The sequence below is a fragment of the Ovis aries genome, chromosome 23, assembly GCF_016772045.2.
Source record: "Ovis aries strain OAR_USU_Benz2616 breed Rambouillet chromosome 23, ARS-UI_Ramb_v3.0, whole genome shotgun sequence".
Taxonomy (NCBI): domain Eukaryota; kingdom Metazoa; phylum Chordata; class Mammalia; order Artiodactyla; family Bovidae; genus Ovis; species Ovis aries.
Window position 1 is genome coordinate 2,480,643 of NC_056076.1, and position 14,010 is coordinate 2,494,652.

The following is a 14,010-nucleotide window of genomic DNA, read 5'->3' on the forward strand; positions in this document are numbered from 1 at the left end:
AACAGCACGTCCAACCCATCCTCCCACCACCTGAAGCCGGTGGGAATCAAAATTTATAAAGACCGCTTGAAGAAGTCATGTGGTCCATCAGTTTCGATTTCTGAGCTTCTGCTTGGTTTTTTCTGGACTGTGGGAAACCTAGTCACCTTCTCTTTGTTTTGGGGGATCAGAAAGTGAAGAGGAGCTAAAAAGCCTCTTGATGAAAGTGAAAGAGAAGAGTGAAAAGTTGACTTAAAGCTCAACATTCAGAAAACGAACAGCATGGCATCTGGTCCCATCACTTCATGGGAAATAGATGGGGAAACAGTGGAAACAGTATCAGACTTTATTTTTTAGGGCTCCAAAATCACTGCAGATGGTGACTACAGCCATGAAATTAAAAGACGCTTATTCCTTGGAAGAAAAGTTATGACCAATCTAGATAGCATATTCAAAAGCAGAGACATTACTTTGCCAACAAAGGTCTGTCTAGTCAAGGCTATGGTTTTTCCAGCAGTCGTGTATGGATGTGAGAGTTGGACTGTGAAGAAGGCTGAGTGCCGAAGAATTGATGCTTTTGAACTGTGGTGTTGGAGAAGACTCTTGAGAGTCCCTTGGACTGCAAGGAGATGCAACTAGCTCATTCTAAAGGAGATCAGTCTTGGATGTTCTTTTGAAGGACTGATGCTAAAGCTGAAACTCCAGTACTTTGGCCACCGCATGTGAAGAGTTGACTCATTGGAAAAGACGCTGATGCTGGAAGGGATTGGGGGCAGGAGGAGAAGGGGACGACCGAGGATGAGATGGCTGGATGGCGTCACTGACTCGATGGACGTGAGTCTGAGTGAACTCCGGGAGTTGGTGATGGACAGGGAGGCCTGGCGTGCTACAGTTCATGAGGTCACAAAGAGTCAGACACGACTGAGCGACTGAACTGAATATCTCTTCTGCAATGCGCTGGAGTGTTGGATAACTTGTTAGGTTCCTCACCATCTCTGTCTCCCATAAGGTTTTCTTGGCTCTCAAGAACAGCCTATGACCTCAGGTGGCCCGCCCCCCCGCCTTCTGATCCAGGTTGCCCACCCTGAGGGACCTGACCTAGGGGTCACACGTTCGGCAGGTCACTGTCCCAGTGAGAGAACTGTGAGCTTTGTGCTAACCTGCATCGTACAGGGGTGTCAGTGGTCTCAGGAATCTTTGAGAGAATATTTGATGAAGGAAATGTGGAGGGAAAGGGTAAGTTGTAAAGCATGAGTGTAAAAACAGCAAGCGGAAGACCGGGTCCCTAAAGATTGCCTGCGCGTTTGTGGATTCCACAGTGCCGGCTGCTGCCATCTGCCCCACTCTGGCCCTCTCAATGAGAAACAAAGGATTCGTATGAACAGCTACGACAGCAGCGCCTTGTGGTTCACTGGGGCCTGTGGACTCATTTCTGGAGAACGCTTCCTAACGCGACTGCGAGCTAGGAGACCAGATGGTGAGTCAGTACAGGAGAAAACCGCCGCGCCAGGCCAGGGGCCTCCAGCCACTCTGAAGCCCTCCTTCGTGCATTTAGAGGAAAATGCCCCAGAGCCCCGTGCCCACCCTGACCCCCGTTCCACGCAGGGTCACCGTGTGATCCATCTCCAGGTGGTTTCTGCCTTGGGTACCTCGGACGTTACAGCAGGGTGGGGATGGGAGGGCGGGTTCCCCGTGACCTCAGTGGGCCTCCCAAGCGCTGCCTGAGCTCCTGGGAACCCTGGTGCCAGCAGCTCGAATGTGAACTGTGTGGACCTCAACAGCTCCTGAGACATGGTCTGCACGCGCCTGCACTCAGGCCCCATGAGGGACACCAGGGAGCCGCTGTGGGGGCGGGGGGGAGGGGCTCTCCATGGGGCGTCCACAGGGGACTGCACGTGGGAACGCTGTGTGTCAGACCCACCAGGGAGAAAGGGTGGACAGTGGAGACCCACAGTTCCAAGCCAGAGAGACCTGTGCTGGGGCACACGTCGAGCAAGGCAATTCTGTTGTGACTTTGATTTGGGGATTTTTTTTCCTGTAATTTAACAAGTGACCCCATGGACTGTAGCCTGCCAGGCTCCTCTGTCTATGGGATTCTCCAGACAAGAATACTGGAGTGGGTTGCCATGCCCTCCTCCAGGGGATCTTCCTGACTCAGGGATCATACCTTGGTCTCCTGCAATACAGGCAAACTTTTTTTTCCCTTCTCTTTCTTTCTTTTTTATTTTTATTTTCCACTATCTGAACCATCAGGGAAGCCCTAGAATAAGAAAGTAAAATCACAGGTTACAGTCTGGGCTGTAAACTTAATTAGATATGCCACCTAAAGCTACTATTTTGAAAACCAAGGCAAAAAATGTAGGTACAACCAGTGAGTCTGAGCCCTCAAAATGAAGGAACAAATTTTATTTTCTATCCAAATATCTGAGGGATGTCATATGGGGAGAAAGTACATGTATATAATACATACCAAAAGCTCCTCTCTGGGAAGCTGCTGGAGGTTAGTGGCAAAATGAGGACTGTGGGTTCAGAGTGGAGTTCAGGGTTTGGGACTCCTGCACGGCAGAAGGGAGGGTTGTTGGGACTCTGGGACTTCCTGGCGTGTCCAGGCCCTCCCCAGAGGACCAGCAGCAAGGCTGGACTACAAGCCTCCCCGCGGTGAAGGCATTTGTGGACAGACGCAGGCTCTCGGCAGGAGGATCAGAAAGTGACCTGAATACATCCCTTTTGTTCTGAGATGATGCCTTTCTTGTTCTTTTCTTGTACTTTCCCAAATTCCCTTTCTTCCTTTTGTGTAGGCTGCTGCTGCTGCTGCTGCTAAGTCGCTCAGTCGTGTCCGACTCTTAGCGACCCCATGGACTGTAGCCTATGAGGCTCTTCCGTCCATGGGATTTCCCAGGCAAGAATACTGGAGTGGGGTGCCATTGCCTTCTCCATCTGTGTAGGCTAGTACATGGTAATTTCTTGTTTTCTCTTAATGTCTTGTTCAGTCACTAAGTTATGTCTGATTCTTTGAAACTCCGTGGACGGCACCACACCAGGCTTCTCTGTCTATCTCCCGGAGCTTGCTCAAACTCATGTCCATGGAGTCAGTGATGCCATCCAACCATCCCATCCTCTGTCATCCCCTTCTCCTCCTACCTTCGAGCTTTCCCAGCATCGGGGTCTTTTCCAATGACTCAGTTCTTCACATCAGGTAACCAAAGTATTGTAGCTCCAGTTTCAGCAATAGTCCTTCCAAGGAATATTCAGAGTTGATTTCCTTTAGGATGGACTGGTTGGATCTCCTTGCTGTCCAAGGGATTCTCCGGCAGTACAGTTTGAAAGCATCAATTCCTCGGTGCTCAGCCTCCTTTATGATCCAACTCTCAGAGCCATGCATGACTACTGGGAAGACCACGGATTTGACTAGACGTACCTTTGTGTCTTAGCAAAGGTGAAAGCATCCCAGAGTTCTAGAAAGGCCAGTCTGAAGACTTCACTCCTCATTTTTGCTGTTTGACTGCTCCGTGAAGCCGGGGAACCGCCCTTGAAATGAGAGTGATGCGCGTGAATGAACCCACAATGATGATGTGTGGTGGGCTAAGCCTCTACCATGCAGTTTTAAAGTGCATTCTTGGCATAACCTCTAATTAGCTAAGCGATGATCTTTTTTATTGTCTCTAGCTTCATTAAAGATCCGGTCAGCTGTGAATATGAAACCTTCCTGATGAAATTATAGTTGCATGATCCCTTAGGTCTTATGTTTCAAGCTATCTAATCACAGGAATTAAAATGTTTTAAATTAATTATAGTGAAAAGAAGCCCACCATGACTCACATCTTGTCAACAGAAGGTTTTCATTTTGTTGTTAAATTTAATAGACGGACTCGCCTTCACAGAGGGGGGTCTCTAGGTGTGTGTTATTCTAGTGAGAGGAGGGATACAGTCCTGCTCTGACAAACAGCATGTACTTCCTCCTTGTGTGAACCTGAGCTGCTGTGTGGTGCCATTACTAAGTCATGTCCGACTCCTTGCAACCCCGTGGACTGCAGCACTCCAAGGTTCCCTCTCCTTCTCTGTCTCCCGAAGCTTCCTCACACTCACGTCCATTGGGTCGGTGATACCCTCCAACCATCTCACCCTCTGTGGCATTTGAAGATATAGGAAAACTCAGAGGTGAAGCCACAGCCATCCTCAGGCTGGCCTCTCCTGGACTCAGGAGGCTGTAAGTGGATCCCAGGAGGTAGAACAAAGCCGCCACCACGTCGGCCCAAAGCTGGGAAAAGCCATGAGTCCCAGCCAGACCAGCGCTCTCCCCACAGGAGAGGAAGTTGCAGCCTTCCCTAAGAGCCCAGAGGGTGGGATACAACAGTGCCTCCAGGGGCTCAAGGTCATCAGCATCTCTGACGCTGACCTTCCCTGGTAGTTACTGGGCACGGGGGCGTGGGTGAACAGCAGGTGTCACTGGACGTGTGTGGTGCTGGGTTAAAGGGTCAGCCTGGTTATTTGGAGAAGGAATAGCTCCCTGGCCACTCCTCCCCAGCCTGTCAAGAAAAGAGCAGAATTGGGGGCCACCCTGAGCATTCTGCCTCTGGGTCTGGGGTGTGGCTTGGCACCTGTATTGCTTCTTGTATGTTTACACACACACACTCACACATAGGGTTTTGATGCAAGTCAGTGATGGAATATAATTTCCAGGAGTGTGATGGAAAACAGCATAAGGTATACAATCTAGGTAAAAACAGTCATTTAAATATAGAACAGCGCTCACTGAGTCATCACGGTTTATTTGAGACCATCGTGTATGAAAATGTGATGTATGTCATTTTCTGGTTACAGTGAGATGATGGGTAAGTGGCAGTTATATAAACAAGCAAGGACTCAGAGCTTCCGCGTGGTTGCAGGGTGACATGTCTGCTGTCAGAGCTGCAATGTGATTTTCAGGATCCCTCAACTCGGCCTTTCTGAGTGTTCAACAGGCATTAGCACATTCTGCCAAGGACAGCTGGTGTAGTAAATTGTGAGCGGATGGTTATGCATGCCCGTGGGGTGGGCAGGAAGGGGCTGTGTGGGGAGGCAAGGCAGCCGCTCCCACCCTGCAGACCGCTGGGGGACCCGGGGCCCTGTTGCTCGCAGAGGAGGCTCTGGCTGGGCTCTGGGAAGCCCTCCCATCTCTCCCGGTCAGTGCCTCTGTTAAACAGAACGTCTCAGCTGTTGGCCATCTGCAGTTAATGTCACCCTGAGAGGCAAAACCTAGGGCCAGGTAAAGGCAGTGGGGGCCCGCATGGAGCACCCAGAAGTGGGGGTGGCCGGCAGTTTGGGCCTCAGAGTGAGCATCCCCTCCTCTGTGGAGCCCTGCCTCACTTGCTCTGCCTCGGTTTGCTCACCTGAGCAAGTGGCCTCGCAAACGACCTGCTCTGTACGGTTGCTGGTCACACTTATAAACCTCCAGCGAGAGCTCAGCTTTCCCTCCTGGACCATCGCCAGCCACTGCATCTACGGAAGGGGCAGCCCGGGTAGACCCCCAACATGCCCAGTCCCTGCGTGTGCCACTCCAGGAGCCTCAGGGTGCCAAGGACAAGCGTGCGGCCCCACCTCCCTATTCATGACCACAGACACCACCGGAGGCTCGGGGCCCTCGCTGGTGGGCAGGGGGTCAAGGTCAGCCTCTGGAGACCCTCCTGGCAACACCTTGCAGGTCCTGGCCCTGCACACGTGGCAGCCTGTGCTTGCTGTGCCGTCCACATGGTTTGGTTTGCTGCAGACAGCGCAGAGCACAGGTGGCTGAAACGGCCTGGGAGATGAGCCCGCCTGGTGGCTGCGCTCCACGTGAGGGGCTCGCCCAGCGCCTGCGCTCGGCTTTGCACTCGGAGAAAGGCAGGGCAGGGACGCTAAGGGCTTTATCTGGAACCTCAGAGCCGTGATGAGGGGTTTCTCTGAACCTCCACAAATGGCCAGAAAGAATTCAGTTGCGCAGGTGAATTCATTTGTAAGCCAGAGCTCTCTAGACCCTGGCATCCAGCCTTTTGGGATGGAAGGAAATTCTCTGTTAAAAATGGTAGAACAGTTGCCATGCTGAGAACAAAGTTCTTCCAGCTGAGAAGAGAGAGCGGAGTCTGGGTTCTGTTGCTTGCTGGTGGAGTCTGGCCTGGGAGACAGCACTTCTGGGTTCAGTACCTCGTGCCAGCCCAGTGACCCAAGGGGACAAGTCTGGCAGGGTCCCCACCTTCAGGGACGGCACTGCCAGCTGGGAACAATTTAGGTGGACCTGAGGCGGTCCCTCTGTGAGGCTGACCGCGTAGAAGCTGGGTCGAGAGAAGCTCGGTCCAGCTGCCTGGAGCAGACCTCCCAGTGGGTGGGGGTTGGGGGGCAGGTGTCAAGGTCAGGGGAAACAGGGGGCGGAAACCAAGCACATGGAGCCGGGCGCGGAGCCGGGCGCACCGCGGGGCCTGGGGGAGAACTGAGAGGCCGGAGCAGCCCGTCCTGGAGGGCGGGGGAGGATGCTCCTGAGGGCCGAGGCAGGGTAGGTCCTGGGAATCATCAAGGTCACGGTCACGCCAGAGCTGAGCGCCCAGCAGCTCCTGCTCCATGAGCTGCAGGGCCCAACAGGGCCGTGAGCAAACTCGGCTCAGGGGTAAGTAAAGGAAGAGGTGATGTGGTCAGGGGCATCGGGAGTAACCCGGGAGAGACCACGGACTCCGACCCTGGCCTGCTGGTGGCGGGTGGTGGGGAAGGGGAGGGGCGGGATGCCAAGGGCCCACAGGCCAGGTGGTCACGGCGAGACCCTGGGCTGGAGCCTCCCCGGGGGGTGTGACACTGGCGAGTTGCTCCAAACAGTCATCACTGCCCCGATGTCACCATCCTGGTCTGCAGGGTGGTCTGTGCCCCAGAAACCACCTTCCAACTTACTAGGTCCTCAGCTTCTCAGAGACATTTGTGAGTTTAACACCACCACCCTCAAAAGTGCACTTCCCTAAGTTTCCTGGGGTGGGTTTACCCATTAGACAGAGGTGTGATTTTTTTTAAGACATTTTCTTGCAATTTCCTGTAGAATCTGAACGTAACTGAGAGAGGATTATAAATGTCTGTTGGGTCCTGCCAGATCCGAGCCACTCATGTTGTGCACCAGAGCTCTGCTCCAGAATTACTGTCTAAATAAGAACTCTGCCCCTTCGATGAAAGCTGTTATGAATTGACAAAGTAACACTGCACTTGTCCTTACCCAAAATGCTGCGGATCCACAGATTTTAGCTTCTCCCTGGGCTCCTTGCATCCCGGGAGAAGCAACTTCCAGGACACAAACGCCCTTCTCTGTGCCTCACAAATAACCATATTCAGGGACACAAAGGCTGACTGTTGTAAAAATATTAGTATTCAGATGCGCTTGTGTTTCGTTAATGCATTTAACCACGTATAATATAGCGATTGTTTCCCGTTCACATTTGCATTAATTTATATTAGCCACAGAATCTAAAGCACAGCGAGAAAAGCAGACCCTTTCTGTTGCAACCTATAAATCAGCTCTGCGTCCCTGTAAAAATCTACAGCCTGGTGCCGGCCACGGCATTCTGCAGGGTGCTTTCTCAGGACGGTGCGAGGTGGTGAGGGCCTGATATGTGATAGATATGAGAGCTTTCGTGTGGTTCATTTAATCAGTGTCATAAACGATGTGCCACGCTCTAAGTGATGGGTTTGTAAGGCTTGTAGCGTGGCTGGCGTAAGGCACAGTTGACACCTACCTGTGTGCACTGTCTTAGGAGCAGGAAAGAGACCCCAGGACCCCAGGGCCTGGCTGTTTGCCAGGTACTTGGTGTCCGACAGACATTTATGATGTCCGTACTCTGCTTTGGGAACATAGGTCAATATATTGACTGCACAGTGAATGTCACCCATGGGACAGTCTCTTGACCCCTCTGATTTTGTTAAAGGAGTGTGCAACCATTCAGGTTTTGTAATTTGTATTGTGGAAGTACGTGGTGTAGATGCCAAGCCTCCCCTGAGTACGTGTGATGAAAGGAGAGGCCCTCCATGCAACCATCACCCAGACTGGCCGACCCTTCCTGACGCCCCCGGACACGACCTTGGCCCTGCCTTGACTTAGGCCCTCCTACCTGTGCTCACCTGCACCTGTGCTCAGGCTGAGTCTTCTTCTCTCTTGAGGTCTGGTCCTACCCACACCCTGTTCCTTGACTGTCTCTGGGCACTTTCTGGAAAAAAGGGGGAAAAAAATCCATTCATCTCAACCCCTGAAGCCTGCACAGGCTGGCCGGCCTGTCTCTTGAAGCATCCTCCCCTCAGCTCCCCCCCTGCACCATCCCCCTTTACCTCCCCCTGCCAGCCTCCTCCCCACCTTCCCCACTGCATCCTGCCCCACCATCACCCCTTCCAGCCCCTACTGGCTGCCTGTCTCCCTCAGGCCTCACACCTGCCCCCTGGGGCTCCAAGCCTCCCTGCTCCCGAGTGAACACGCCAAGCTCCTTCCCGAGGACTGTCTCACGGGCATTCTTCTCTGCAGAAGCACGTTGCCCCCCACCCCCCGCCCCCCGTCCCTGAGCAGCCACACTTTCACACTGTCCCCTCGGTAGGTCGTCCTGATGCCTGTGTCCCGCTTCCTTTTATGTCGTCACTCGACATGACATCACACACTGTGTCTGTGTCCTACGGCAGCCACAGCAAATGACCGCAAACAGGACTTGAAACGGCAGGGAGCTCTCCTGTCCTGGCTCTGGAGACCAGAAACCGGCACGGGGTGGGGGCGGGGCAGCGCTCTCCCTGGTGTCTCGGGAGGGGCTGCCCTGGGCCTCCACCGCCCTGAGTGCTGGAGACCCTGAGTTGTGGACACACCAGGCCACGGTCTGCTTCCGCACCACGCGGCCTCCCCTCCGTGTGTCTGCATCCAGATGCCCTCTGCTCACAGGGACACCGGTCACTGGGTCACAGCCCACCCTACGATAGTGTGACCCCATCTTGACCTGATAACATCTGCAAAGACCAGAGGTCCAGAGAGTTCACATCCGTGGGTGCTGGGGGTTAGGATGCGGACACACCATCTAGAGGACGCTATCCAACTCATACTGCTCATTCTCATCTCTGTTCATGAGACAAGGACCACATTTCTGCTGAACTAGTGCAGGACATTACGTTTGCTAGATGCTTGGTAAGGCCGGGTGGATGGATGGATGTGTAGATAAGTGGATGGATGGATGGATGAGTGAATGAGTGGGTGGGTGGATGCTGTTGGTAAATGTCAGTGAATAGATTGCTGGGCAGAGAGATGGATGGATGCTGTTACAGGAAAGTGTGAGTATATCCACAATTTTTGTCGATGAGTAATAAACTTTGGAGAGGAATGTTCAGTTATACCCACCTTGGTAATTGAGGGCAAGATGAGGTCCTGCCATTCTTAAGAGAAATGCTGTGTATTTTTGTGGAAAGCTAAGGGAGAGTGGTGTGCAACACGAGACACCCCCTTCCCACTCAAGTTTTCTGATTGTCACTGCTTGCAGAGGAGAAGCTCAACCAAAATATCCTGAATAAGCAGCTCTGTCCTGCAAGAGGCCTCTTGTGGATTCTGGGAAGCAAAGAATTCTAAACACCCCGTTTCTTTAAGGCATGAATTGCAAAAGACGTGGGAGGTTCCATTTTTACTGAGAACACTAAAAATACCTTTTGCCAAATACGTGCTTCCAACACGCTTGGCTTGGGCACCACTGGCCTCTTAGGTGATAAATGTGCCGTCAAGGTGCCCAGAACCCTGGAGCCTCCCAGGGCAGGAGTGGCAGCACCCAGGGGCGATGATGTGCACAGCTGTGTTTGCTCGGGGAGGCCTGGTGCCCAGTCCGGAGCCCCTGAGACAGTCTCCAGGGCCCCTGAGATGCAGAGCCGCCACCGAGAGAGAGGCTCGGGCCGGGCGGGTCCTTCCCAGGGCGGTCAGGGGCCACACAGAGCTGCATGGCGCCCACACCCTCCGTGGATTCTGTAGGCGACAGCCAGTTCGCCAGCCGGGAAGAAAGCGGCATTGTCCGCGGCCCGCTCTGCACAGCCGCGTTCACATCTCGCTGTTGTTTGCAGGAGCGGCAGATGTGGTCCCGAACAATGGGGCCCCCTCGCAGGGCGCGGCGGTGACAGACTCCAAGCGCACAGCGGACCCGAAGAATGCCTGGCCCGAGGCCAGCCCAGCTGACCCGGGCGGCCGCCCCCACCTGGTCCGCCTCTTTTCCCGAGATGCCCCAGGCCGGGAGGACAACACCTTCAAAGACCGGCCCTCGGAATCAGACGAGCTCCAGACCATCCAGGAGGACAGCGCGGCCGCTCCCGGGGCGGTGGACGCGATGGCGGCCCAGAAGAGACCCTCCCAGAGATCCAAGTACCTGGCCTCGGCGAGCACCATGGACCACGCCAGGCACGGCTTCCTCCCCAGACACAGAGACACGGGCATCCTCGACTCCCTCGGCCGCTTCTTTGGCTCGGACAGGGGTGCGCCGAAGCGGGGCTCCGGCAAGGTGAGCTCCGAGGAGTAGAGCCGCGACACGGGCGTCCCCGGGGCAGTGAGTGGGGCGGGAAGGGCACCCGCGGGTGGACTCAGCCCCGAGAGGAGGCGCAGCGTCTCGCTGGAGATGCTTACAAGCCCCTGGGTCTCAGCTTCTGAAGTCCCCACCCTCCTCCCCCCCGCTCACCAGGGATGCAGTTGGAACGTGGTTCGGGGTGAAGAACATTCTGAGTTTGCCTCTCTGGGGTGGCGTGGGTGCGGGCGCCGCAGAAAGGGAGCCCTGTGCTGGGGCCTCCTGTGTCTCGCGCTTGGGGGCTTGAGTGCTGGTTCCGCTTCTGCTCCCGCGCTCCGGGGTCAACACGGGGCTAAGCGGATTTGTTCTTGGAGTCAGTGCCCCTAGCGTCGTGTTGCTTTGTAACAATACTGCAATTGAGGACTTCGGGACAAATTTGAATTCGCCTTGAGCAGACGTTGTCTTTTGTCTGAGTCGCAGAGGGGAATAAATGAAGTGTGTCTGTGAATCAAAACTATGATTTTGTTACTCCGTTTGAATATAGAGTTTGCGCTTTCATTATTTAAATGTTCTGTAGATAAAAATGTTATCACAAGAGGAAATTGCTTCTATTGTGGTCCAGGTTGCAGCAGTGGCTACTGGACTTGATGGTGAATAGATCTTTTATAGGTGACGCTTCATTGAAGAGCTAATCCCCAAGTGACAATCAGATAGCAAACACACGGCGTGCGTGGCACCTGATTTTAGAGCGTTGGATAGCTGGGGGATTTTGGAAAGAGTGAGGCTTTCCATAAAAGCCTCTGGTTTATTGGGGGTGCTCACAAAACTCCTACGATGCCCTTTGCTTCTGGCTGTGTCCTGTGCTTGTTCTGCAAGCCCCAGGAAGGCACGAGGCTTCTGAGCCAAGTGTAGGCAGAGACCCTTGATGTCCTAGTCTCATCCTCGATGCTGGGACCCTGGGAGCGCAGGAGTTTCTCAGATTTGCTTCAGTCTCTAGCTACAGTTCTTAAAATGACTGACGATCCTGATGTTGCTGAAGATAAACAGATGTCAGCTGTGCCTGTATGGTGTCAAGCTGCACAGAGGTTTTCGGGCACCTGCTTGGAGCTGAGATCTGTCATGTGGTCTAGTGAATAACTCAGTGCACCTTCTCGGCTTCTAGAGTTTGTTTCCTGATGGTTTCCTTCTGCATCCTATACTTCGGGGCAGTCTTACCTCCCCCTGAAACGTGGGTCAGCTGACCCATCTCTAATGCTATTTCAAGCCGAGATGCTATCCAACCACACCGGATCCTGGCTGCCTAACCCAGTCTTGCTATTATGCACAGTACCCCACATGCATGCAGTCTCACCAGTTTCGAAACCGTAAACTATGCTGCTTAACCCAAAGGAAAAATACAGGTGCGCAGACGAAACAGGTGGAAAACATCTCTTATAAAGCAAGCTTCATTTCAGGGTGACAGGCTAAGCTAAAGTCAGACTGTGAAAGCATTCATTTCAATTGTTGTGACCTTATCTCAAAATGACTGTATCACACATACATGTTTTTCTTCCTTTGTGTAAAAGTTGAACATTGATTGCGTAAGGTCTCATATTCCTCAACATTTTCAAAGAAAAGATGCCTCACAAGTGGACATCCATGTCGCAAACCAGCCTGGCTAGATTATCAAGGAGCTAGATCAAAACATTTTCACAGGATTTAAAAAATAAAAACAGTGTTGAAATAATTGATTCAGTACTTTTAAAGTATCAATTCTGTTCACGCCTGGGTCTTGAATAAAGAAGATTTTTAAATGAACAGCTTTGCCCTTTGATGCCGATGAAATCCATTAGAACTTGAATGTAAAATCATATCTGTGATTGCTTATTACAGACACTGGCTAGGATACATTCCTGTCCAGTATCTTTGCTGAAATATGCAGTGGGGCTTCCTGGGAATACTTTTCAGCTCTCCTGTTTTCCTGAGGATATTCTGTTCACTTTTAAACTCCGGAGGTGTGAGCATGATACACTCTATGCCCAATGATACACTTTCAATGCCTAGAAGCCTGTGGTTGGTTTTTTATGGGTGTGGGTCTGTTTCTTGGTTTTGATTGTATTTTTGCTTTGCTCTGTTGATAAACCAGGAGAACCCTCATCTTATTAGATGCTAGAAAGGTCTTTTGGACTAAAGCATGTGAAGCTGAATGGAGCCCTTGGCTCCTGGAAAAGGGGCTGTTTGTCACCTGCCCCCTCCTCTGAGGACACGTTGGGGGCCCCAGGGTGAGCAGCGCCCCCAGTCCTGGGAATGCACCAACACACCCACCCTCTGTGCGGCTGGGAGTTGGCATTCAGGGAAAGCACACACAAATCCCTTGAGGAGGCATATTCTTTTGAGAGCCTTAAATGAAAACTGCATTCATGGAGACCACTCGCCTTTGTTGCGGGAGGAAAGAAAGACGGAGTTGTTGCCTTTGAGGAGCAGGTTTCCAAGTCCCTGGACAGTGGGGCCCTGTGAGGGCCAGCACTGTATCCTCAAGCTTCACCCCAGAATCATGACCCCTTAGCTTGCACAGTAACCAAGGTGGCCAGTGACCTGGGCAGCCCCCTGGAGGGGCTCGAGGAGGCCTGTGCCGCCTTCCTCCGCACGAGCCCGCCCTCCTGCAGGCGCTGTGAAGCAGGCTTAGGTCCTGGCCGTTAGGCCTCTTTCCCGCTGCTGACTTTGCGGTCAGAGCCGCGTGGACCGCTGGTCTCGGCGCCCATGGCCGTCCGTGTCCAGCCTCCCCTCCCTGCCTCTGGTCTTGACCGTGAGGGGTGAGAACCTTTGCTGCCATTTAGTGCCCTGGGGACAAGCGGTCTTGGAAATTAGTCACAGTGTTCTGTTCCCTGCCTTTTCCCCACTGCGTTTTAACTTCACTCACATTTTAGTTGTACAGTAACTGCTAACGCTTCATTGTTAACAGGGTACCCTAAATGCTGGAGATGTGTTCTGTAACCCCCGGAGAGGGTGGCTTTGGAGGGTGACGTGAAGGACACGGCAGGAAGGGTCTGGGTAAGGTGCCCTACTCCGTGTGAGTCCGGCCCCGGGCGTGGGGCCAGCAGAGCTGCACTCATTCACCTCTGCTGGGAGTGAGTCCGCTCACAACACACAAACCGTGAATCTCAGTGTCACCCACCGAGCCACGCAGCACGTGGGTTTGCCAAGAGATTTGGCCAAAGACCTTTCTAGAGAAAAATCTCTTTATGCTGGGTGTACTTCTTTCCACACCCAAAGAAACACTTGCTGAGATTTAATACAGGAATTCCTTCTGAGGTATTCATGTCATTCTTCTGATCGATTAAGGATCAGTTATTGATTGGCTCCCAGTACTTCGCTGTGTCCTCCTGTGGCCTCCACACCCTCAGCACTCCGGGCGAGAGGTCGGTCAGAATGTGACGCCCCTGTGTGGGTGGCCATGTGCTGGTCCTCCGAGCGAAACGTTTGTAAATTGTGTTGATGTATTTAATGCTGATTACCTTCTGCTGTCTGTATTCTGATTTGATTTTGTGATGACCTTTTACCTTTTATA

At 52.9% G+C, this 14,010-nt stretch overlaps 1 protein-coding gene across 4 annotated transcripts in view; it reads left to right on the forward strand.

Moving 5' to 3' along the window:
* The window catches only part of MBP (myelin basic protein), a 104,551-nt gene that overhangs the window by 61,236 nt on the left and 29,305 nt on the right, over positions 1–14,010 (forward strand). For 3 of the 4 annotated variants that reach the window (XM_042239253.1, XM_027960830.2, XM_042239254.1), the window contains exon 1: positions 10,246–10,463. In XM_042239253.1, coding sequence (XP_042095187.1) covers positions 10,293–10,463 — 171 coding nt within the window. In that variant the 5' untranslated portion in view covers positions 10,246–10,292. Of the gene's footprint in view, positions 1–10,032; positions 10,464–14,010 lie in introns of those variants that run through there. The other variant, XM_060405498.1, reaches the window with a different exon arrangement.